The sequence below is a fragment of the Scyliorhinus torazame genome, chromosome 5, assembly GCF_047496885.1.
Source record: "Scyliorhinus torazame isolate Kashiwa2021f chromosome 5, sScyTor2.1, whole genome shotgun sequence".
Classification (NCBI taxonomy): domain Eukaryota; kingdom Metazoa; phylum Chordata; class Chondrichthyes; order Carcharhiniformes; family Scyliorhinidae; genus Scyliorhinus; species Scyliorhinus torazame.
The window spans coordinates 174,586,743-174,612,313 of NC_092711.1; the positions used below are offsets into that span (position 1 = coordinate 174,586,743).

The 25,571-nt window shown below is 49.5% G+C and overlaps 1 protein-coding gene and 1 long non-coding RNA gene across 2 annotated transcripts in view; one reads left to right on the plus strand and one right to left on the minus strand.

Annotated features, from left to right (window-relative positions):
- Positions 1 to 5,604: 5,604 nt before the first annotated feature.
- LOC140422400 (uncharacterized) overlaps positions 5,605 to 25,571 on the minus strand; it is a 78,297-nt gene continuing 58,330 nt past the window's right edge. Inside the window, 4 exon segments of the mRNA XM_072507429.1 lie at positions 5,605 to 7,319; positions 7,321 to 7,359; positions 7,361 to 7,769; positions 22,401 to 22,866. Coding sequence (XP_072363530.1) covers positions 7,053 to 7,319; positions 7,321 to 7,359; positions 7,361 to 7,769; positions 22,401 to 22,866 — 1,181 coding nt within the window. The 3' untranslated portion in view covers positions 5,605 to 7,052.
- Positions 9,940 to 18,255, plus strand: LOC140422409 (uncharacterized). Its single transcript, XR_011947437.1, has 2 exons — positions 9,940 to 10,297; positions 15,894 to 18,255. It is a non-coding gene; the product is annotated as an uncharacterized lncRNA (long non-coding RNA).

The following is a 25,571-nucleotide window of genomic DNA, read 5'->3' on the forward strand; positions in this document are numbered from 1 at the left end:
TAATCAGCACTGGGGCCACCACCAACTTCCCTGCCCTACCCTTCACCTGAAGAATTTCCCTTGCCGCTGCCTCCCTCCGGAGCTGACCTGCTAACATATCTCCATGTTCATAAACTGCATTCCTTGCTCGTCTCAGTTGGCGCACCGCCTTCCTGGTGGACAGTCGGTCGAAGCTCACCTGTAGTTCCTTCCTCTTTTCCAGCTTTGCCGGGTCCCCATCCTCTGCATACCTCCTATCTACCTCCAACATCTCATCTATTACCCTCTGCCGCTCCAACCTCTCCTCCTTATCCACCCTAGCCTTAAACAAAATTACCTCACCTCTCACCACCGCCTTTAGAGCCTCCCAGATGACTGCCTTCGACACCTCACCCGTACAATTGAAACCTACATATTCCTTAATTACCGTTTCAATTTTCTCACAGAATACTTGGTTCCCCAAAAGCCCCACATCCAGTTTCCACCCCGGTCTCTGCGCTGCCCCCTTCTCTAGCACCATATCCACTCAATGTGGAGCGTGATCTGACACTGCAATTGCAGAGTATTCCGACCCCTTGACTCCAGCCAGCAAAGCCTTCCCCACCACAAAAAAGTCGATCCGCGAGTATACATTATGGACCGCGGAGAAAAACGAATACTCCCATTCCCTTGGGTGCAGGAACCTCCAAGGGTCCACCCCTCCCATTTCCACCATTAGCCCAGCCAGCGCCTTCGCCCGCCCCCCCCCCTCCCCTGATGGGACCAGCGAGCGCGGCCGTGATCTGTCCAACCTTGGCTCCTGCACCAGGTTCCAGTCCCCCCCCCACAATCAGCTCATGCGTGTCTAAGTCAGGAATAGCCCCAACCACCTTCCTCACGAATCCCACATCGTGCCAATTGGGACTGTATACACTTAACAGCGCCACTAATCTCCCCTCCAATGCCCCTGTCACAATCACATATCTACCCCCCTGATCTGCCACCACCTTCTCCATCTGGAAGCGTACCCTTTTGCTGACCAGCACCGCTACCCCTCGAGCCCTTCCATCAAATCTGGAGTGAAACACTTGGCTAACCCAGCCTTTTTTATGTCTCACCTGGTCCTTCACCCTCAAGTGAGTCTCCTGCAGCATTGCCTCATCGGCTTTCAAACTTTTAAGATGTGCAAGCACCCTTGACCGGACCTCCTAGCCCTCTCACGTTCCACGTGATTATCCTTACTGGGGGTCTCTCACCCCCTCCCCACCTTTCTTATCCACCATCACCATACCACCGGGCCCTGCCCCATAAGCCTGACCCGCCCCTGTCCATTGTTAACATCGAACCCCTTCCCCCCTCCCAAGAACCCCCCCCTACAAAAACATCACCCAACATCCCTCCCTCCACCCCCTCTTGCTCGCCTCGTAGGCCCATTGAAGCCTGCTACCCAGGCTCCAACGTCCGCAGTCCTCCTCTCACCTCACTCCCATTCACTAACTGACTCTAGTTAGCTAGCGCGGGTGGCTCCCCCCCCCCCGCCAAAACCTCTCGCCCCCTTCCGCCCAGTCCCAGAGAAAGAAACACCAAAACAAACCCAACAATCCAACCCCTACAATTCACTAACATAACATTTAACCGTCGCAACACAGAACACCATTAACTGGAACTCTGCAACAATGCAAAGAGAAGTAAATTTCAAATTTCAATACAAATCAGTAAAAAGAAAGTTGTAACATTTGTACATTTTCCAGCCGCTCAAACACAGTCCACAGTCTTTCTTCCAGTTCCGCTCTTCACGTCTGTCCCAAGCTTTCTGCCCTCACGAACGCCTCAGCCGCCTCCGCTGTCTCAAAATAAAAGTCTTTGGCGTTATATGTTACTCTCAACTTCGCCGGGTACACCACACCAAATCGCACCCCCTTCTTGTACAAAGCCGCCTTCACTCGCACAAACGCCGCTCGTCTTTTTGCCAACTCCACCGTCCAATCCTGGTAGATCCGAACCGCAGTACCATCCCACAGCACCTCACGCTTCTGCTTCGCCCAGCTTAATACTTTCTCCTTCATGCAAAACTTATGGAAGCAGATAATTACTGCCCTTGGCGGCTCGTTCACTTTGGGCTTCGGCCTTAATCACCGATGAGCTCGGTCTACCTTGTACAGGGTGGGGTTCTCACCCTCCCCCATCAGCTCCGCCAACTTCTTAGCAAAGTATTGCGTGGGCCTTGGGCCCTCTGTCCCTTCGGGCAAGCCCACAATTCTCAAATTGTGCCGCCTTGAGCGGTTTTCCAAGTCTTCCAGCTTTGCTCGGAGCCCTCTGTTAACCTCCACCACCCTCCGCAGCTCGTCCCCCATCGAGGGGACCTGGTCGCTGTGTCGTGTCACGGCCTCCTCCACCTCCTTCATCTTCTCGCCCTGCTCTCTCACCTCGGCCAATGCCTTTGCCACCTCCACCCTGATCGGGCCGATTGCCTCCTCCAACAATGACCTCACCACGACCGCCATCTCTTTCCTCAGGATCTCCATGTGCCTCACCAAACGTTTTTCCAGCCCCACCACCATCACCTCGGTCATCTTCTCCACCGTAAATAGTGCGGTCCCGCCTTGCAGTTCGGCTTCCGCCATCCTGTCAACACTTTTCTTTTGCTCGTCTTCTCCTTCGGCGGCGAACCCACGTTTCCTTCTTTCTTTGACGCTGCTTTTCGCATCTTTTAGCGGCTTATTGTTTTTTATCTTCTTTCTTTTCTCCTCTCTCCCCCTTCACTCTCCTGCTCTTCATCAATCTGACATTCTTCTTTTTTGAGAAAAAAAAACTTTTACCAAACTTCCATGAATCTTCTTTCTCCTCTACATTCACCTGGGACCAGGCTTCAAACCTTCTTCTTCCTAGGTGGGAGCCATCCGACGTGGAGCACCCTCCCTACATGGCGCTCGGGCCTGCCGCCTCGACCTCTTCGTAGCTCCGCCCCCCGCTGCTCCGACCTGCCGGGCCCGGCCCCTCAGCCTCCGCCGCCCGACACCCGCGCGGGGGTTCTTCGCCGGCTTTTAAGCCGGCCCTGCTGGCTGCTCGTGGCGGCCCCAAAGGCCGACGATAGTCAGGGAGTGTGTGGGGTCTCGGGGATTTCCCCGAAATCGCCGCGAATCGCGGCCACCGGCGGGAGCTCTTTTTTTTGCAGCAGCCCTGCTCGCCCACCCCACCGGAAGTCCCTTGCAAGGCTCAACCTAACGCAGCTAAAAGTGGTACATAGAACCCACTTGACCAGAACCTGAATGGACAGGCTCTTCCCGGAGGTGGAGGATAGATGTGAACGGTGCCAAGGAGGTCCGGCCAACCACACCCACATGTTCTGGTCTTGCCCCAGACTTGCAGGGTACTGGACAGCCTTCTTCGAGGCAATGTCCAAAGTGGTGGGGATGAGGGTGGAGCCATGCCCGAAAGTGGCGGTTTTTGGGGTATCAGACCAGCCAGGTCTATTCCTGGGGAGGAGGGCGGACGCCCTTTCCTTTGCCTCCCTATCGCCCGCCGGAGAATCCTGTTCGGCTGGTGGTCAGCAGCACCACCCAAAGCTGCAGACTGGCTGTCCGACCTATCGGAATCTCTCCAAATGGAGAAAATCAAATTCGCCATCCGTGGGTCGGAAGAGGAATTCCACAAAACATGGGAGCCACTCACCCGACTGTTCCGAGACCTGTTTGTGGCCAACACATAAATAGATAAATAGCCAGTAGCCAGGGAGAATTAGCCAGGACAAAACAAAAAGAGGAAAGCGAGGGAGGGCCAGGGTGGGGTGGGGTGCAAGGTAAGGGAGCAAAATTCAGCAGGAAAGAATGGGGGGCAGCAGTGAAGAAGGGGGGGAAAGGTGGGAGGGGAGAGTCAGGGAGAGGGGAGCTGGGGGGAGGAGCGGCTGGGGGGAGGGAGGGGGAGCTGGGGGGGAGGGGGGGTCAGGGAGAGAACTGGGGAGAGGGGGGGTCAGGGAGAGGGGAGCAGGAGTGGGGAGGGGAGTCAGGGAGAGAGGAGCTGGGGGGTGGGGGGGGGCTGGAAGAGGGGTAGGGAGGATTGAATGCTGAGCCAGACGGTGACAGACTGTAAATAGAGAAACCTAAGAAGAAACCTTTGTGACTGTACAATAAATGACAACGAAAGGCAATGTATACAATATTGAAAATGCCAATAAAAAGATTTTTTTTTTAAAGATGGCAAGGAACAGGCTACAGATGAGTTAAAGAGAAACTATTTGTATCCAGAACATTGTGAACATCCTTTTACTCTGGTTGTCTTTGATCCTCAAGTCATTCTCTGTTTTTTAACCATATTCTGTTTCATTAATAAACTTTTATCAGTAAAAATATTTGATTTTTCTGAACTTTTCATGATTAGATTGATGCACATTAGGGAAAGTGGGTGAGAGGTTGACAGGCTCTCTAACAGAAAGTGAGTCTCTCTGTGGTAATTGTCAAAGGAGCCAGAGGGGGGAGATGAGATTTTATTTTATTTTTTGACACAGCGAGTTGTTCTGATCTGCCTGAAAGCAGATTCAATTGTATCTTTCCAAAGAGTAAATACCTGAAAGGGAAGAATTTGCAGGGCTGTGGGGAAAGGGCAGAGCAGTTGGATGAATGAGAGAGTCCTTTCAAAGAGATAGCAGGGGCACGATGGGCTGAATGGATGCCTGCAGCCTGTGAATCTGAGCCTCCTGCTTTTGTGCAGGTTAAAAGGGACAGATTTCATTGCAGCCTCTTCCCTGTATATGTATTTAAAGAGACGGGTTTCTCTTTAGCTCTGAGTGACCGATATAACAATTGGTTGGAGGCCCATTTCCCAGTCAGTCCTCCAGCACCTTCCTGTCTCTCTATTAGTGCGTCGCCCATGGCAGTTTCCCAACTGGGGCCCAGGACCCGTTATTCTCAGCTAAATTTAGCCCTCAGCTCCATCACCTGCCTGTCATTGACATGAGCAACAGAGACAGAAAGGTCCCGAGGCTCAAATGGGAAGTCAAAACTTGTGGCTCTAAACCAAGACTTCAACATTTGTCAGTCAAATCCAGGTTATTTATACTGGGTTTTTATTATTAGATTTAGGCACTGGAGGGAAAGGGTGGGGGTTTTAAAGGGTAACTTTCCCTTTCTAACTTTATAATGTTACATCCAACATTCCTCGTCCCAGCACTGAGGGAGTCTGCACTGTCAGAACAGCCTTCTTTCAAATAAGATGTTAAACTGAGGCCCTGTCTGCCCCTTTCAGGTGGGTGTAAAAGTTCCCACAGCCACTATTTTGAAGAAGAGCAGGGGAGTTATCCCCGGTGTCCTGGTCAATATTTATCCCTCAGTCAACATCACTAAAAACAGATCATCTGCTCATTATCACATTGCTGTGTGTGGGATCTTGCTGTGTGTAAATTGGCTGCTGCGTTTCCTGCATTACAACAGTGACTACACTTTAAAAATACTTCATTGGCTGGAAAGCACTTTGGGACGTCTGGTGGTTGTGAAAGGTGCTATACAAATGCAAGTTTTTAAATTGAAGATTTATGTTTTCTGAACTTGTTATTTGGAACTCAATTGATTTCAGCCACCCCCATCATACCATTTAAAAAATTCACTTTGGTTCAGACAAGGCAATTAAGGCAAAGGCAGAATTCTCTTGATATTGAATTTAAAAGGTTTATTCAAAGAAACTTTCAGACATTGCCTTTTACAACTTCATGTGGGTGATCAGTCTGTAGAAGCGTTACCCTCTCTGGCTCCTTTGACAGTCATTTCCTTGGAACTCGGCCTCGGGAACCTTCAGTACGTGGACTCAAAGCCCCCGAGTGTGGAGACCTGGGTTAGTGACATAGCTGGGTTTCTCAGTCTCGAGAAAATAAAGTTCGCCTTAAGAGGGTCAATGTCAGGGTTCACCCCGAGGTGGCAGCCTTTCGTCGACTTTCTCGGGGAAAATTAAAATGTCAGCAGATGCAGTATTCCGGGGGGGGGGGGGGTTGTTGTTGTATGGTTGGGGTGTGTGAAGATTGGGTTGTGGGGGGGGAATGTTTATTTTACCATGTTGATGTCATTGTTTATGTTACTGTTATAAAAATTTTCAAAGACCTTAATAAAATATTATTAAAAGAAAATCTATATTTGAAATGAATGAAATGAAAATCGCTTATTGTCACAAGTAGGCTTCAAATGAAATTACTGTGCAAAGCCCCTAGTCGCCACATTCCAGCGCCTGTTCAGGGAGGCTGGTATGGGAATTGAATCGTGCTGCTGGCCTGCCTTGGTCTGCTTTCAAAGCCAGCGATTTAGCCCTGTGCTAAACCAGCCCCTGTTTGTTGCATTCATGTGAAATGAAAGTCACCTTTGAACATTCTCCCAGTGTCTGCCTGGGTCCCACTCCCACAACTCAAAAAGATATGCAGAGGAGGTCAATTGGCCACGCTAAATTGCCCCTTAATTGGAAAAAACAAATTGGGTACTCTAAATTTATTTTTAAAAATAAATGAATGTCACCAATGGACCAGGGGACCATAGGCTGCTCTCCCCTTTGAGTGAGAGAGCTGACTGGTGGTGATTTACCCTGAGAGTCACCACACCTCAGATGAGGGGCAAGGTTCATGGATAACCTCCGCCGATATGGGAGTTGAATCCATGTTGTTGGAGTCACTCCGCATCACAAACCAGCCATCCAGCCAACTGAGCTAACTGGCCCTTGAATATGTAATAATTCCTTAACTATTATCTATTCACTATCTCCCATTAGTTTCCCCGTCCATCTCAGACAGCTTGCCCCTCATACCCTGTTAGTTTACTTCTGTCAGAAGCACTTAGATACATTAAACAAAAGAGCCAGCTAACCACCACAGCCCATCTTCATGGCAACACGGCATGATTTAGGGGATTCCAAACAGAAATGGGAACTATATATCTTTTAACTTACAAAAGCCCTTTCACTCTGTGATTCTTTTATTGTGCAATTTAAAGCCTGGTATTCGCAACAAGTTTTGAATATCATCAACCCACTGGAGGCAAAGTTGTGAAACCGGAGTGTCCAGCAGAAAGAAACCCTCCAACAATCCCCACTGACCAACTGTCAGAATGAACAAAATGCAGTCCTCAAGGTAATTGAGAGCACAAGCAAGAACAGCAGAATCCAACCCCAGCAATCAATTGTGAACTTGTTGGTGTCTCAGCAGATGTGATGAAACACAAAATCCCTTCCCACATTGAGAACAGGTGAACAGCCTCTCCCCAGTGTGAACTCGCTGGTGTGTCTGCAGGTTGGATAATTGAATGAATCCCTTCCCACACTGAGAGCAGGTGAACGGCTTCTCTCCAGTGTGAACCCGCTGATGTCTCTGAAGGCTGGATAAAACACTGAATCCCTTCCCACACCGAGAGCAGGTGAATGGCTTCTCCCCAGTATGAACTCTCAGATGTGTTTCCAGGTTGGACAACTGAGTAAATCCCTTCCCACACTGAGAGTAGTTGAATGGCATCTCCCCAGTGTGAACTCTCTGGTGTGCCTGCAGGTTGGATGAACAACTGAATCCCTTCCCACACTGAGAGCAGGAGAATGGCTTCTCCCCAGTGTGAACTCGCTGGTGTGTCTGTAGCGGGAATAGCTGAGTGAATCCCTTCCCACACTGAGAGCAGGTGAACGGCTTCTCCCCAGTGTGAACTGCCTGATGTCTGTGCAGGGTGGAGGAATCACTGAATCCCCTCCCACACTGGGAGCATGTGAACGGCCTCTCCCCAGTGTGAAATCGCTGGTGTGTCCGCAGATGGGATAACTGAGTGAATGACTTCCCACACTGAGAGCAGGTGAATGGCCTCTCCCCAGTGTGAATGCGCCGATGAGCCTCTAGTGCAGAAGGGGCTCCGTATCCCTTCCCACAATCTCCACATTTCCACGGTCTGTCCATATTTTGAATCTTTGTGTCTCGCCGGGTTGGACAATCAGCTGAAGCCTTGACAACACAGAACCCACATGTATGGTCTCTCCCCCCTGTGAATGGCGTGATATTCTTTCAGACTGTGTAACTGATTCAGGCTCTTTCCACAGTCAGTGCTCTGGAACACTCTCACTCAGGTGTGTGTGTCTCGGTACTTTTCCAGTCACACTGATGTTTAAAATATTTTGAAGCCTACAGAACGGGCAAACATTTCTCCTTCCAGATTCAAAGACCGATGGTATTCAGGTCCAGAGGAATCGAGTGACTGTCAGATCGAGACTTGACGCTTGCAATTTTTGTCTGTGATTCCTCCTCTTCTAATATCCTGTAAAAACAATTTACAAAAAATATCACTGTCAGTACAGGATAGAAATTCAGAACAGACAATTCTAGTTTCTCTGGAACGTTCTTTCTTTCCCCAAATGCTGTAAATCTCCATCCCACACACCTCCCTCCATTCTCACTCTGCTATATCTGATCTTAACCCTCCCAAATCTCCTGAAGGTGCTGATTCAGGCTGATTGACAGATCCATGATCATCACTTCCTGTCAGAACACAGATCATAACAAATAGAAGCTGCATTCAGCCATTCAGTCCATAGAACCTGCTCAACCATTAAATGAGCTAATTGGCCGATCTACCTCAGCACCATTTTCCCACACTATCCCCCATCGATATGTTCAATATCGAGAAACCTGTCAATCTCAGTCTGAAAATACTTGATGACTGAGGTTCCACAGTCCTCTGGGGTAGAGAATTCCAGATCTTCGCCACATCCTCGAGTGAAGAAATTCCTCCTCATCTCAGCTTTCTCTCCATTTTCCGACTTGTTGCCCATAACATCTTTGGGTTGTGGGGGTGAGATCCACGCAGACGCAGGGAGAATGTGCAAACTCAACACGGACAGTGACCCGGGGCCTGGATCGAAGTCGGGTCCTCGGTGCCGTGAAGCAGCAGAGATTAACCATGCTGCCCACTGCCTTAAATGTTAGCCATCTCCTGGGGAAGCCAGCTCTTTAATTGTGAACATTAGGAAAGAGACCATCATTTTAGCCAGACAAATAAATGTGTCAAGCTGAGGGAGCAAAGGATGTCAATGTCTTTAAGCCATGATGTGGAGATGCTACCCAAAGATGTGCAGGGTAGGTGGATTGGCCATGCCAAATTGCCTTTTAATTGGAAAAAAGGAATTGGGTATTCTAAATTTACTTTTAGAAAGAAAAAAATTAAAATCAGGCAGAGATATGTCTAATGTTTTTATATGGTACATATTTAATATAATATTTATGGTTCTGTAATTAAGTACATTTATTATTGTTTCTAGTTGTGTAATAATGTATGCAGTTACGTTATATATTTCCAGTCTTCTCTTCCCTCAGAGGGTTAGTAGTCTCTGGATTTCTCTTCCACAGGGACCAGTGGGATCTGAGGGTCATTGAATATATTCAAGGATGAGTTAGCTATGGACTGAATGGCTGAATGCAGCATCTATTTGTTATGATCTGTGTTCTGACAGGAAGTGATGATCATGGGTCTGTCATGAGCACAGTAAGACGCCTTACAACACCAGGTTAAAGTCCAACAGGTTTGTTTCGAATCACTAGCTTTTGGAGCACAGCTCCTTCCTCAGGTGAATGGAAGGGGCTGAAGATGGAGCAGTGCTGCGAAAGCTAGTGATTCGAAGCAAACCTGTTGGATTTTTACCTGGTGTTGTAAGACAATGTCTTTAAGAGAGAGAGACCTGGGCCAAGCTTTCCAGAGTCTGCACCCTCCCTGGATTCACTTTCTTTCCCTTCAGTTGCTGCAAGTCATCAATTGAAGGTGAGAATGAGAAAAGAAATGGAAAGGGGAAGAAAAGAAAATGTTTTACTCACAGATGTTGGAGACAGGAGGACGTTTCAGTCTGTGTGAAGCCCAATCTCCTTTCACACAAAGCCCGCGCTGATTGGAGGACCAGCGTCCTTCCGGTCCTAACTCTATCCATTGGCCAACACCTCACAGGAAGGTCAGGGGCTGGGCTTTCCCTCGCACATGCGCAGCCTCTCCTCTCTCTTGGACATGCGCAGTCCCGTGTCCGGGGGGGGGAGGGGAAATCACCGAGCGGCTTCTCGCTCTCGCCGGAGCCGTCAGCCGGTTGTCTGGAAATCTTGTCTGGAGGAGAAGGAACTATGAGTGGGGCGGAGCTGCTATGTCCGCGCGCCGGGCCTGCGCATTGGAACCCTGAGACGTCACCACGGATTCACGTGCGTGAGCAGTAAATTTGTGACCAATAGGAAGAGTTGGTGAACCGGAAGAACTCTCTTCCACCATCCAATCAGCTCCCCCGTTGTCTGAATGCGGAAGCTGAACAATGAGCAACACTGGGGCTTCACAAAGACGGTAACTTCCTCCTGTCTCTAACATCTGTGAGTAAAACACTTTCTTTTCTCTCCCCTTGCAGCAACTGAGGGGAAAGGAAGTGAATCCAAGGAGGGTGCAGACTTTGGAAAGGTTGGCCCAGGTCTCTCTCTCTCTCTCTCTCTTAAAGACATTGACATCCTTTCCTCCCTCAGCTTGACACATTAACTTGTCTGGCTAAAAGGATGGTCTATTTCCTTATGTTTACAATTAAAGGGCTAGTTTCTCCAGGAGATGGCTGACATTTAAGGAGATAGTGAATTAATATAGCACAGAGACAGTCTCGTGTAGTTATATGGTACAGATTATATGGTACAGGAGAGGATGCAGAGGAAATTCATAAGCATGTTGCCTGGGCGTTTCAGCGATGAAGAGAGCCTGGTTGGGAGTTTCCTGGGAGCAGAGGAGGCTGGGGATATGTGATATGGGTGGCACGGTAGAACAGTGGTTAGCACTGTTGCTTCACAACACCAGGATCCCAGGTTTGATTCCTAGCTTGGGTCACTGTCTGTGCGGAGTCTGGACATTCTCCCCGTGTCTGCGTGGGTTTCCTCCGGGTGCTCCGGTTTCCCCCCACAATCCAAAGATGTGCAGGTTAGGTGGATTGGCCATGATAAATTGCCCTTAAGTGCCCAAAATTGCCCTTAGTGTGGGTAGGGTTACTGGGTTATGGGGATAGGGTGGAGGTGTTGACCTTGGGTAGGGTGCTCTTTCCAAGAGGTGCTCCTTCCAAGGGCCGGTGCAGATTCAATGGGCCGAATGGCCTCCCTTCTGCACTGTAGATTCAAGCACCGCCCAGCTCACTACAAAAAAATCAATCCGGGAATACACCCTATACACATGCAAGAAGAAGGATTATTTTCTCTCTCTCTGCCGGGTTCACGAACCTTCACGGATACACCAACCCGATCCTTTCCATGAACCCCCCCAACTCTTTCATCATTCTCAACCTTCCCATCGACTTGGGGCTCGATCTCCACAATCTCACCTTCATTACACAATTAAAATCCACTCCCATGATCAGCTGGTGAGAATCCAGGTCCGGAATCGCTCCCAGTAACCTCTTTACAAAACCAATATCATCCCAATTGGGCGCAGACACCAACACCACCGCCGTCCCCTCTCACGCCCCACTCATTATCACAAACCTCCCAGGTCCAACACCTCTCTGGCCCCCGTAAACCCTGTTCTCTTGCTCAACAAAATGGCCACCCCCTTGACTTCCAATCAAGTGAGACCCATTGACCCATTCATCCCTTCCTCAGTCTCATGGGGCTGGTTTAGCACACTGGGCTAAATCGCTGGCTTTTAAAGAAGACCAAGGCAGGCCAGCAGCACGGTTCAATTCCCGTACCAGCCTCCCCGAACAGGCGCCGGAATGTGGCGACTAGGGGCTTTTCTCAGTAACTTTATTTGACGCCTACTTGTGACAATAAGCGATTTTCATTTTCAACTGACATTTCACCCTGAGTTGCATCTTCTGCAAGAAAATCACATCCGCTCCCAAACTCTTCAGGTGTGGAAACATACAGGACATCTTGACTCACCCATGTAGTCGGTGGACGTTCCCTGTCACGATTCTCACCAAAGGCTTACGCCTCCACCCCCCTCTAGTGTCCGCCAACATCACCATTGGGTTACCACCCCCTCCCCCATCCCCACATTGAACCGGGCCCACCCAAGATGGCCCCCCCACCCTGCCCATGACCAAACCCATCCTCCATACCTCCCACGTCGCCGTGCCCCCACCACCACCCCCCCCTGCCTCACTACACTTCCGTTCACTGGCATTACCTGCTAACATGGCAACTCCCATCCGAAGGCCCCAAGCCCAGCCTCCATACAACCTGCATTGACCTTTCGTAGAAACGTGACCATGTGCAACAAGCACCGGACTACAGTAAAGACTGAAAATACCAACACGTCCAGAAAAAATACCCAAAACACAACAAAAGTCGGGGGGGGGGGGTAATCGCTCCACTTCCAACTTTCACGGACAGAACTCCTCCACTCAAGAGTCACCTTTCAGCTCTCCCCCAGCTTATGTTCCTTGATAAAGTCATTTACCTCCTCCGGCGGCCCAAAATAATATTCCCGGTTCCCACAGGTCACCCAAAGTCTGGCCGGGTACAGCACCCCGAATCGGGTACAGCACTGCCTTGGCCTTGTTGAACCCCGCCCGCCTCCTGGCCAGCTCCCCTCCAATGTCCTGATATATCCTGATTCGGTTTGCCTCCCATTCACAGTCCTGCCGTGCCCTGGCCCACCGCAGGATCTTTTCTTTGTCCTGGAACTTCTACATCCGCACGATCACTGCCCACGGCCGCTCCCCCACTCTCAGCTTCTGTCTCAGGGACCAATGGGCCTGATCCACCTCTGGGGCCTTGTCCAACACCTTCTCCTCCACCAATGATGCCAGCATCCTGGCGACCTAGTTCGTAGCACTCATTCCCTCCACTCCCTCTGACAGACCCACAATCCACAGATTTTGCCACCTGGACCTGTTCTCCTGCTCCTCCGCCCTCGGCAGCAGTGACTTACACAACTCCCTCGGGATCGCCACCTCCACCTCCAACAGCACAATACGGTCACTCTGATCGGTCTCCACTTCCCGGATCATCACCCCCTGCATCTCGAGGTACTTTCTCACCGTTCCAGGGTCCCGCGAAGTGGTGCCACTGCCCCCTCAATCGCCTCGACCAGTCGCTCTGCATTCCCTCTGCTGCCCAATCTCCTCTTTAATGAAGCCCATCAGTTGCTCCATCTGCAGTTTTCCCGTTGTCAATGACCCCCCCCCCCCCTCCCCTCCCCTCCCCCCCCCACCCCCCACCCCCTCCTTTGTAATTGGAACAGCGCCAAGAGTCTCCCCAACTCTTTCACCAGCTCTTTACCTGTCTTCAGCCGGGTCTGATAGCCCATAAACATGCCCATCCAGGGGAGAACCTCTTGCCCTGCACTCTCGCTCCACATTACCACTGAATGTACCCGGAACTCAGGCAAAAAGGGACAAAACCAACACCTTCGAGCAGGAACCGCCCTGTGTGCGCCCACTCACTCTGTGGCTGAGCCGCCCTGTGTGCGCCCACTCGCTCCGTGGCTGAGCCGCCCTGTGTGCGCCCACTCACTCCGTGGCTGAGCCGCCCTGTGTGCGCCCACTCACTCCGTGGCTGAGCCGCCCTGTGTGCGCCCACTCGCTCCGTGGCTGAGCCGCCCTGTGTGCGCCCACTCACTCGGTGGCTGAGCCGCCCTGTGTGCGCCCACTCACTCCGTGGCTGAGCCGCCCTGTGTGCGCCCACTCACTCCGTGGCTGAGCCGCCCTGTGTGCGCCCACTCACTCTGTGGCTGAGCCGCCCTGTGAGCGCCCACTCACTCCGTGGCTGAGCCGCCCTGTGTGCGGCCACTCACTCAGTGGCTGAGCCGCCCTGTGTGCGCCCACTCACTCAGTGGCTGAGCCGCCCTGTGTGCGCCCACTCACTCTGTGGCTGAGCCGCCCTGTGTGCGCCCACTCACTCCGTGGCTGAGCCGCCCTGTGTGCGCCCACTCACTCCGTGGCTGAGCCGCCCTGTGTGCGCCCACTCACTCCGTGGCTGAGCCGCCCTGTGTGCGCCCACTCACTCCGTGGCTGAGCCGCCCTGTGTGCGCCCACTCACTCCGTGGCTGAGCCGCCCTGTGTGCGCCCACTCGCTCCGTGGCTGAGCCGCCCTGTGTGCGCCCACTCACTCCGTGGCTGCTACTGGAAGTCCATGATGTGCCCTTTCTAATTTGAAACGCCCAGGCTTCACATCCAGCGTGAGAAAACGTGGCAACCGGTCCTCGAAGAACCCAATGGGAGCCTCACCCTCCACACCTTCTGACAGGCCAACGACTCGGATGTCCTTTCTCTGACCCTCTGTTCTCCAGGAGACCCCCACGTCACTCGGCCGGTTTTCCAAGGATTGAATTGTTGCCTTCGCCAAGGAGGCATCTTGCTCAACATTCAGGATTCTCTCCTCAGGATCATCGAGCCTCTTCATGGTGTTTTACAGCTCGGCCTCACGAGCTCACAGATATTGAGTCAGCACACACAGCCTCTGGTCAATAACACGGAGAATGTCGTCAGTCATAATCTTCACCACCTCCGAGAGAGTCCCGGAGAGCGCGGGGTCGAGAGACCTCCTGATGGTCAGGCCGCCATGTTGAAAAGGCGGCTCCAGCCCCGCTGAATCCGCCTGCACTCTTTTATCAACGGATTTCTTGATGTTTTTCAGCATAATCTTACCAAACCTAATCCGAAGCGCTCGAGGGACATCATAGAATTTACAGTGCAGAAGGAGGCCATTCGGCCCATCGGGTCTGCACCGGCTCTTGGAAAGAGCACCCTACCCAAGGTCAACACCTCCACCCTATCCCCATAACCCAGTAACCCCAGCCAACACTAAGGGCAATTTTGAACAATAAGGGCAATTTATCGTGGCCAATCCACCTAACCTGCACATCTTTGGACTGTGGGAGGAAACCGGAGGAAACCCACGCACACACAGGGATGATGTGCAGACTCCGCACAGACAGTGACCCAACCCGGAATCAAACCTGGGACCCTGGAGCTTTGAAGCAATTGTGCTATCCACAATGCTACCGTGCTGCCCGACATGGCAACAAATATTAAATCAAGATGAGGTAGATGAGTGCTGGGCAATCGGGATAAATGACGGATTCTCGGCGAGTAGCACCAGAACCTGCGGAAAAGCAGCTATTCCCGCGCCCGCTTCACGACCGATTTCCGATTGACGAGATGATAGAGGATTGTGGGGAACCGGCAGGAAAATGGAGAGAAAGCTGAGATGAGGAGGGATTTCTTCACTCGATGATGTGGTGCTGCTTTGGAATTCTTAGAATCCCTACAGTGCAGTAGGAGGCCATTCGGACCATCGAGCCTGCACGGGTCCATATTCCACCCTATCCCTGCAACCCCATAATCTAATCTGGACACGAAGGGGCAATTTAGCACAGCCAATTCACTCACCCCGTACATCTAGGAGAACCCAGAGCACCCGGAGGAAACCCACGCAGACACGGGGAGAACGTACAAACTCCACACAGACATTGACCCAAGGCTGGAATTGAACACGGGACCCTGGCATTGTGAGGCAGCAGTACTAACCACTGTGCTACCATGCTGCCGTAATTCTCTACCCCAGAGGGCTGTGGAGCCTCAGTCATCAAGTATTTTCAGGACAGAGATTGATAGGTTTCTCGGTATTGAAGATATCGAGGGATATGGGGGATAGTGTGGAAAATGGTGCTGAGGTAGATCGGTCAATGAGCTCATTGAATGGTTGAGCAGGCTCGATGGGCCGAATGGCCGACTGCAGCTCCTGTTTGTTATGATCTCTGTGTCCAGGACAGGAAGCAGTGAGCAGGGATCTGTCAATCTGCCTGAATCAGCACCTTCAGGAGAATTGGGAGGGTGAATATTAGATACAGCAGAGTGAGAATGGAGGGAGAGTGTGTGGGATGGAGAATTACAGCTTTTGGAGAATGAGAGGGGAAAGAATGTTCCAGAGAAACTAGAATTGTCTGTTTATGAATTTCTATCCTGTACTGACAGTGACGATTCCTTTTCAGGAGATTAGAAGTGGAGGAATTATAGACAGAAGTCGCAAATGTCACATCTGGGATCTGTCACTGTCACTCGATTCCTTGGGACCTGAATATCATCGGCCTTTGAATCTAGAAGGAGAAATGTTTGCCCGATCTGTCAGCTTCAAAGATTTTAAACATCAGTGTGACTGGAAAAGCACCGAGACACACACACCCGAGTGAGAGTGTTCCAGAGAACGGACTGTGGAAAGAACTTTAACCAGTTAAACAGTCTGAAAAAACATCACACCACTCACAGCGGGGAGACCCTACACGTGTTCTGTGTGTGGACGAGGCTTCAACAGTCCAACCCGAGAGACACGAGGACACCCAAAATATGGAGAAACCGTGGAAATGTGGGGATTGTGGGAAGGGATACAGTTTCCCATCAAGGCTCGAAGCTCATCGACGCATTCACACTGGGGAGAGGCCGTTCACCTGCTCTATGTGTGGAAAGGGATTTGTTCAGTTATCCAACCTGAAGTCACATCAGCAAATTCACACTGGGGAGAAGCCATCCACCTGCCCTCAGTGTGGGAAGGGATTCACTCAGTTATCCAGCCTGCGGAAACACCAACGAATTCACACTGGGGAGAAGCCGTTCACCTGCACTCAGTGTGGGAAGGAATTTGGAAATTCGTCCAACCTGCGGGCACACCAGCGAGTTCACTTCGGGGAGAAGCCGTTCACCTGCTCAGAGTGTGGGAAGGGATTCTGTGTTTCATCACAGCTGCTGAGACACCAACGAGTTCACACTGGGGAGAGGCCATTCACCTGCTCTGTGTGTGGGAAGAGATTCACTCGGTCATCCTATCTGTTGAAACACCAGGGAATTCACAAGTGATGACAGGGTTTGGATTCTGCTGTTATTGCTGCTGTTTATCACATCCAGGACTGAACCATGTTCATTCTGACAGTGAGTGAAGTTGGAGGGTTTCTTTCTGCTGGACTGGCCCATTTCACTGGGTTTGCTTCCACTGGGCTGATACTCTTTGAGCCTGGGAGAGAACATATCCACTGAAATGATCCACAAAAGCTGAAGAAAGACATTTAATTTATTACTGGATTGGAAATAGTCTTTGTCCCCCCTACAGACAGGTCTAAAATAAATACAGAAAGAACTGGAAAAACGCAGCAGGTCTGGCAGCATCTGTGAGAGAGAAACAGAGTTAACGTTTCACGTCCAATGTAACTCTACCTCAGAACTAAAGAGGGGGAGAAATGTGATGGATTTGATGCTGGTGAGAAAGGTGGAGGGTCAGGTAGAACAAAAGGGAAAGTCAGTGACTTTTCTAGTCAGCTATAACCATGAGAGTAAGGGAAGATGATAGAGGTAAAAAGGTTAAATGAGAACTCATTAGGAATAATTAACTATAATCATATTAAGCATATTAAGGGCTGGTTTAGCACAGGGCTAAATAGCTGGCTTTTAAAGCAGACCAAGGCAGGCCAGCAGCACGGTTCAATTCCCATAACAGCCTCCCCGAACAGGCGCCGGAATGTGGCGACTAGGGGCTTTTCACAGTAACTTCATTTGAAGCCTACCAGTGACAATAAGCGATTTTCATTTCATATCATTTCAGCATTACTTGAGTGCAACAATAGCTGGGAATCCACTAAGGGTTAATCCAGATCATACACTTTAATTTCTTAGGTTTCACATCTGCAAGGTCAGTGATGTCAACTAGCTAAAAGGCCCCATTGTATCGTAAGAACTGGTGCTGCTATCCTAAGAACGAGTAGTCCAGTTTCTGTGGTAACAGCCAGTCTAGAGTGATAATGTCTTAATCAAAACTGTGTTTTTCAATTAATGTTAGATGCAGGTGTGGATAATTTGGAAACTTGGCAAGCAATGGAATGGAAAATTTGCACCAGTGCAATTAAATACAATATCTCTTAAATTGAGGGACAGGCATTTTGGCCGAATTGAGTAATTATAAATTAGTTAAAGCCAATCAAGTAATTATAAATTAGTTAAAGCCAATCAGAAGAAAAAAGGTGAGACATTAAGATAACAATATCCTTAAAAATCACAAACCGGGATGGAAAAACGCATCCTGGGATCACCCCATCTATATTTCTGAAACCTATTTCCTTTGCTGCTTGCTTTTACCAATCACCGTCTTTATTTTGCTTAAATTACTTAGTTATTTCATCCTGTGTATTATGATTTGAAGAATTACTACGATCTGTAATTGAATGAAAACTCACTACTGTATTCGCTAAAGACAATCAATCTGACTAGCTTGCTGCAGGGCTAGTTGAAAACTTTCTAAATTTTGTATTGAAAACATGTTTACCAGTGGCACAAGCTGACAAATAAAGTCCAAGTGGACTTTGCCAAAAAGCACAGACTTGACCTCTGTTATTTGGGAACTGAGAAGGGATAACGGATATCCAGGATTCCGAATAGACACACAGATCCATCAGTCAGGGATTGGTTAGAGTGTGGGTGAGATTAAATGTCAAAAATATCCTGGAACAAAAGGCAAAGGGAGAGATAATGGTTGTACTAAAGAAACAAAGCATTGGTCCAGAGTAAGTGTTAATGGCAGAATAAAGGACAACTCTGTCTGGAAGCAAAAAACATGAAAACAAGATGCAGACTGGAACTCGGCAAAAAAACAAATCAAAATGGAGGAGAGAGTTCAGGGTGTGAAGTTGCTGAACTCAGTGTTGAGTTGAGAAGGCTGTAAAGTGCCTCATGAGAAGATGAGGGGCTGTTGGTCCAGCTTGTGTTGGGCTTCTCCGGAACATTGCAGCAGGCCGAGGACAGAAATGTGAGTCTGGGGGACTTCAGTGACGTATTTAGGAGAGGGGGACTCAAGTTCTAAATATAGATGTTCAGGTACAACAGACACTTACGGGAACTTCCAAACCCAACAACCTGATTGGTGAAGATACAAACCCACTGAAAATGCCCAGGGAGGGAAAAAAACAAGAAAGGTGCGATTACTCTTCAGATTCTGAGGTGTCGCAGGGCTCGGCAAGTAACAAGGTGGCAAGGGCGGGCTCTCCCTCTCCCCTGCCGACTATATCGTCAGCCATCGGCAACGTCGACCGCATTGTGGTGGCCGGATTAGAGAAACATCACCAAAGCTTGGCGGTGGAATTAAAGAAATCGGTCGAGGAGGCCCCGGCTCATAGCTCTGCAAAATGGGAAAATCTGAGTAAAATCCTGGAAACACGTGGTGCCACCGAGAAAAGCTGGGAACAGCCTCTCCGACCATACTGACCAGATCATAACAGCCTCTCCGACCATACAAATCGGATCGTAACAGCCTCTCCGACCATACTGACCGGATCGTACAGCCTCTCCGACCATACTGTTCGGATCGTAACAACCTCTCCGACCATACTGCCTGGATCGTAACAACCTCTCCGACCATACTGACTGGATTGTAACAACCTCTCCGACCATACAAATCGGATCGTAACAGCCTCTCCGACCATACTGACCGGATCGTACAGCCTCTCCGACCATACTGTTCGGATCGTAACAACCTCTCCGACCATACTGCCTGGATCGTAACAACCTCTCCGACCATTCTGATCGGATCGTAACAGCCTCTCCGACCATACTGATCGGATCACATCAATAGAAACCAGCCTGACCTACAAACTTCTAACAGGATTAGACAGGGTAGATTCAGAAAGAATATTCTCGATGGTGGGGGAGTCCAGAACTGGGGGTCATAATTGGAGGAAAATGGGTAGTAAACCTTTTAGGGCTGAGGTGAGAGGAAATTTCTTCACCCAGAGAGTAGTGAATCTTTGCAATTCACTATCACAGAAAATAGTTGAGGCCAAAACGTTGTGTAATTTCCAGAAGGAATTAGACAGCTCTTGGGACTAAAGGGATCAGTGGCGATGGAGGGAAGGCTCAGGTTATTCATAAAATCATAGAATTTATAGTGCAGAAGGAGGCCATTTGGCCCATCGAGTCTGCACCGGCCCTTGGAAAGAGCACCCCACTTAAGCCCACACCTCCAACCTATCCCCGTAACCCCACCTAACCTACCCTCTGTCCTCTCTGGCAGACCCACTATTCTGACGTTCTGCCGTCTGGACCTGTTTTCCTGGTCCTCCACTTTCCCTCTTAGGCTCCCTTGGGCTGTCACCAACCTTCTCACCTCAGTTTCCAGAGCTCCAATCCTGTTGCTCTGATCCGAGGGAGCTTTCTCCAACTCCAGGATTGTTTTCCCCTGGGCCTCCACCTTCCTTCCCAGGCCTTCGATGGTTCGCTGCATTGTGTTTGTCGCCTCCGACATCACCTCCTTCATCATCGTGTGGAACTCCGTCCTGATCGCCTCCTTCATGGCTTTTAGCTCCCTTTTCAGCACCATTCTCCATTAGTCCCCCCCGCCCCCCCGCGTGTGTGTGTGTGTGTGGGGGGGGGGGGGGGGGGGGGGAGGAGAGTAGGGTGTTCAGTTCTCCGGCTTCTTAAACCGGAATTCCCGATAAATAGCCTCTGTTGGGTTTGTTTGGGTGGAGAGCCACCTGATGTGCGTTCGCCACCACCAGAAGTCTTGCCCTTATTGAACTTGATGATCAGCCATGATCATAATGAATGGTGGAGCAGGCTCGAAGGGCTGAATGGCCTCCTCCTGCTTCTATTTTCTCTCTATGTTTCTATGTATTCAGCCCACCCAAAGTATGTCTCCCATCAAGAAGGCCAATCTGGAAAAATCCTCCCACACGGGATGTCAACGCAAATTCCACCTGGGCAAATTAATGGGAATCATTGGACTTGACAAACAAGTACCTGGTCTCAAACCCAACCCAACAGCTGCCTGCTTTCAACCTTCCCAGGAAAGAGTGTCCACACTTAACAGGTTCAGAACCAGCCAGGGCCCCTGCTTGACCAACCTCCACAGATGGGGCATTAGTACCAGCCCCCTATGCACACATCATACAAGATGGTCCAATCCACAGACTCAGTGGAGGCCTATTCGCACTACAGCAGGACCGGAAGAAACTGCTTGGCTTGGGGACTTTGCATTTGCTAAATAAAATACTGGACCAAAGCTCCTTGTGATGAAGACAATGCCTTCAGATTGATCATCATCACCTTCAGCCTCAGAATTCACTCTGCCATGTGTCGCTTTGATGACCCTGGTTTTCCAATTTGGGCAGTTCATCTCATAATGATATTTTCAGTCGGACCTGAAACTCCTGTTAATTGTTCCCCAGTCATTCCTGGGGTTCATTCACCTATTAATTCTGTCTTTGGTTGTGATATCTGGATCTGCAAAAGATGCTTTCACCCTCCTTCACAATCTGTCCAAGTCCAACTGTGCGTCATAGACATCCAACAGATCATCTTTCTTGTAAACCTCATCAACAAAACCCTCATGGAAAATCCAAACTTTAATCAGGATCCAACCGACGGGAGCCCAGCTCCCAGGATACTTTGCTTCTGATTTTCCTTTTGTTAGGAAGTGAGGATGCCGAGGCCAGACCTTGTTTCCTCCTTGGTGGGGACGTAACCCCTGTCCACATCTCCACTTCATTCTTCCACTGGTCGTATGGCTCAGACTCCGAGAACAGCAGCGGGTAATCAGACCCTGACAATTTCCACTTGCTTCAGTTATTTCTCACAAAAACTACTGGGATTGTAAGATTCTGTCTGAAATGTTATTTTCCAACCTTCACCATCCGGCAGGCATTCTGTGTTCCCATGTTATAATCCTGAGAGCTTCATGGTGAAGGAAGAAACTGGAGCCAATCTGTACTTGGTATAGATTTATTCACAGAGTTAAACATTACAGGTAGATACCTCCTGACCCCACTCCACTCCATGTCTGTAAGTGTTTCTTGTTACAGAAAGGAGGGGAATTAATTTAAACAGCCCTGATTTCTCCTCTCTCTACTGGTCTGTAAACAGAATGGAGGTTTTGATTCCTGATCTCCCCCTTTATAAGTGGTGGCGTATTTTTCTTCACCTTTCAGTTTGGTGTGGGCTCAAACCTCCATTAATAATCCAGTCTTAGGGTGGACTAAATCTCTATTTGGTGTGGATTTGTTCACAGAGTGAAATGTTCCATTTATACACCACCTGTCACCACCTGATGTCAGTCAGTGTCTCTTTCTGCTCCTTTAAAACAAACATTAACATTGACTGGGCAGTGAAACAAAACAAATTACCAAAGTTATAAAACTTGAAACTAAAATGTTATCTTGTGAGTCAATGATGCAGCCCAACCCCCGCAGTGCCCACCGGGCATGAAGAATGGCTCTTTATATTTGCTCAAGTAACCATCCAATCAATACTGTGGATACTGAAACCCAACAGATACAATTAACACCACAGTCAGAGCATCGAAAATGTCTCTAATCAGTGTGACTGTCCTGGTGTCTCAGCAGCTCGGATGAACAAATAAATCCCACACACAGAACAGGTGAACGGCCTCTCTCCACTGTGAACTCGCTGGTGTATCTGCAGGTGGGATGACTGAGCGAATCCCTTCCCACACGCGGGGCGTAAAAGGCCGCTCCCCAGTGTGAATTCGCTGGTGTGTCTGCAGGTGGTATGACTGAGCGAATCCCTTCCCACACTCAGAGCAGGAGAACAGCTTTTCCCTGGTGTGAATTCGCTGATGTTTCTGTAGAGTGGATGAATCAATGAATCCCTTCACACACCGAGAGCAGGTGTATGGCCTCTCTCCAGTGTGAACTCTCTGGTGTCTCTGAAGAGTGGATGAATCAATGAATCCTTTCCCACACATGGAGCATGTGAAAGGCCTCGCCCCACTGTGAACCCGCTGGTGTGACAGCAGGTTGGATAACTGAGTGAATCCCTTCCCACACGCAGAGCAAGTAAAAGGCCGCTCCCCATTGTGAATTCGCTGATGTGTCTGCAGGTGGGATGACTGAGTGAATCCCTTCCCACACTCAGAGCAGGAGAACGGCTTTTCCCTGGTGTGAATTCGCTGATGTTTCTGTAGAGTGGATGAATCAATGAATCCCTTCACAAACCGAGAGCAGGTGTACAGCCTCTCTCCAGTGTAAACTCTCTGGTGTAACTTCAGGTTGGATGACTTGGTGAATCCTTTCCCACACTCAGAGCAGCTGAACGGCCTCTCCCGGGTGTGAGTTCGCTGGTATAACTGAAGGTTAAATAACCGAGCGAATCCCATCCCACACTCAGGACAGATGAATAGCCTCTCCCCAGTCTGGCTGCATCGATGAATTTCCAGCTCAGATGGGGCTTTGTATCCCTTCTCACAGTCCCCACATTTCCATGGTTTCTCCATTCGGCAGGTGTTTACGTGACTCGCCAGGTTTGGCAATCAGTTGACGGCTTGGCTCACACACACACAGAACACGGACGGTCTCTCCCTGCTATGAATGGTGTGATTTTTTTTCAGGCTGTGCAAAGTTATTTCCACAGTCAGTTAACTGGAACACTCACTTCGGTGTGTGTCTCAGGTGCTCTTTCAGTCACACTGATGATTAAAATCTTTTGAAGTAGTCAAAACAAACATTTCCCTCTCAAGACTCAAAAGGCCATTGATATTCAGCCCCCGTGAAACTGAATGTCTTTGGCAGATGCTGACATGATGTCTGGTTTGAGATTTCTGTCTGTAAATCCTCCTCTTTAAACATCCTGTAAAAGGAGTTTCCAAAATTAATTATCAGTACAGGATAGAAATTCAGAAAAGACAATTCTGTTTTTATGAAATATTATTTTCCCTCTTCTTTCCCCCAAAACTGTAATTCTCCATCCCACACACACTCCCTCCATTCCAGCCAGACAAATAAATGTGTCAAGCAGTGGGAGCAAAGGATGTCCCTATCTTTAAGAGAGAGACCTGGGCCAACCTTTCCATGGTCTGCACCCTCCCTGGATTCACTTCCTTTCCCTTCAGTTGCTGCAAGTGAGAAGGTGAGAATGAGAAAATAAATGGAAAGGGGGAGATGAGAAAGTGTTTTACTCACAGATGGAGACAGGATGAAGTTTTAGTCAGTGTACAGCTCAATCTTCATTCACACAAAGGCCACGCTTTGATTGGCTGGCGCACCAGAGTCCTTCCGGTTGGCAACATATTCCCATTGGTAAACATCACAGCAGGAAGTTCAAGAGATGGGTTCTCCTCTGCCCGTGCGCAACGTCCCTTGGACATGAGCAGTCCCAGGCCGGGGGTGGAGTGAGAGACTTCACTCTGGCTGGAATATCGGCCGGCTGCCTGGAAACCTTGTCTCGAGGAGGTGCAGGAAGAGGGGACACAATCGGTGGGGGCGGGGTTCCTGGGTCCGCGTGACCGGCCTTCGCACTGTAGCCCTGAGACGTCAGCGCGCAGCAGATTAATTGCTATTGGACGATTCAGGCACGGCGTCATTGTGACGTCACAAAGACTTCCCAGCGCAAGGTCTCCCATTGGGAATAATATCACTGATCCGGGATTGGACAGCAGCTCATCGCGGCTGTTCTGTAAACCCCGCCCACCCTTACGTCAGCTTGGCCGATGGCATCCCCGGAGGACCGGAAGGTCCTCCAGACAATCAAGTCCGGCCATTGGTTCAATGGTTGGACGGACCTTCTTCCACTGTCTGCCCAGTAAAGTTGCTGCTCCTCTGGCTGTGAGTGAAGATTGAGCTTCACACAGACTGCACCTTCCTCCTGTCCCCAACATCTGTGAGTAAAACACTTTCTTTTCTCCCCCTTTCCATTTCTTTTCGCATTCTCACCTTCAATTGGTCACTTGTTTAAAACCTCAGGCCCAGATGAGATGTACCCCAGGCTGCTGTGGGAGGCAAGGGAGGAGATTGCAGAGACTCTGACAATTTTCAAATCTTCTCTGGTCACACGAGTGGTGCCGGAGGGCTGGTGGACAGATAATGTGATTCCATTATTCAAGGAGTGAAGTAAGTAAACAAAAAAACAGGACATTACAGACCAGTGAGCGTAACCTCAGTGGTAGGGAAACTTTTGAAAAAATTCTGAGGGCCAGAATTGATCTCCACTTCGAGGAGTAAGGATTAATGAAGGATAGTCAGTATGGTTTTGTCAAGGGGAGATCATGTCTTACAAATTTGACTTGATTTTTTTCAGGAGCTGTCTCGGTGTGTAGCTAATGGTAGTACAGTTCATGTAGACTACAGGGACTTCAGTGAAGCATTTGACAAGGTCTCACATGGGAGACTGGTCAAGAAGACAAGAGCCCATGGGATCCAGAGCAATTGGCAAATTGGACCCAGAATTGACTTACTAATAGAAAGCAGAGGGTGATGGTTGAAGGTTATTTTTGTGACTGGAAGCCCGTGTCCAGTGGTGTTCCACAGGGATCAGTGCTGGGCCCTTTGCTCTTTGTTGTGTACATTAATGATCTGGATGTGAATGGAGGAGGTAAGATCAAGTGTGTTCGCAGATGATACAAAAATTGGTTGTATGATAAGTAGTGAGGAGGAAAGATTAAAGGGTAATGTAGTTGGACTGGTTAGATGGACAGAACAGTGGCAAATGGAATTTAACCCTGAAAAGTGTGAGGCAATGCATTTTGGGAGGATGAAAAGGCAAGGGAATATAAAAGAATGGTAGGACCCTAGGAAGTACATAAGGTCAGAGGGACCTTGATGTGCCTGTCATAGATCCCTGAAGTCAGAAGGGAAGGTAGATAAGGTGGTTAAGAAGGGATATGGGATACTTCTATTCGCTGAGGT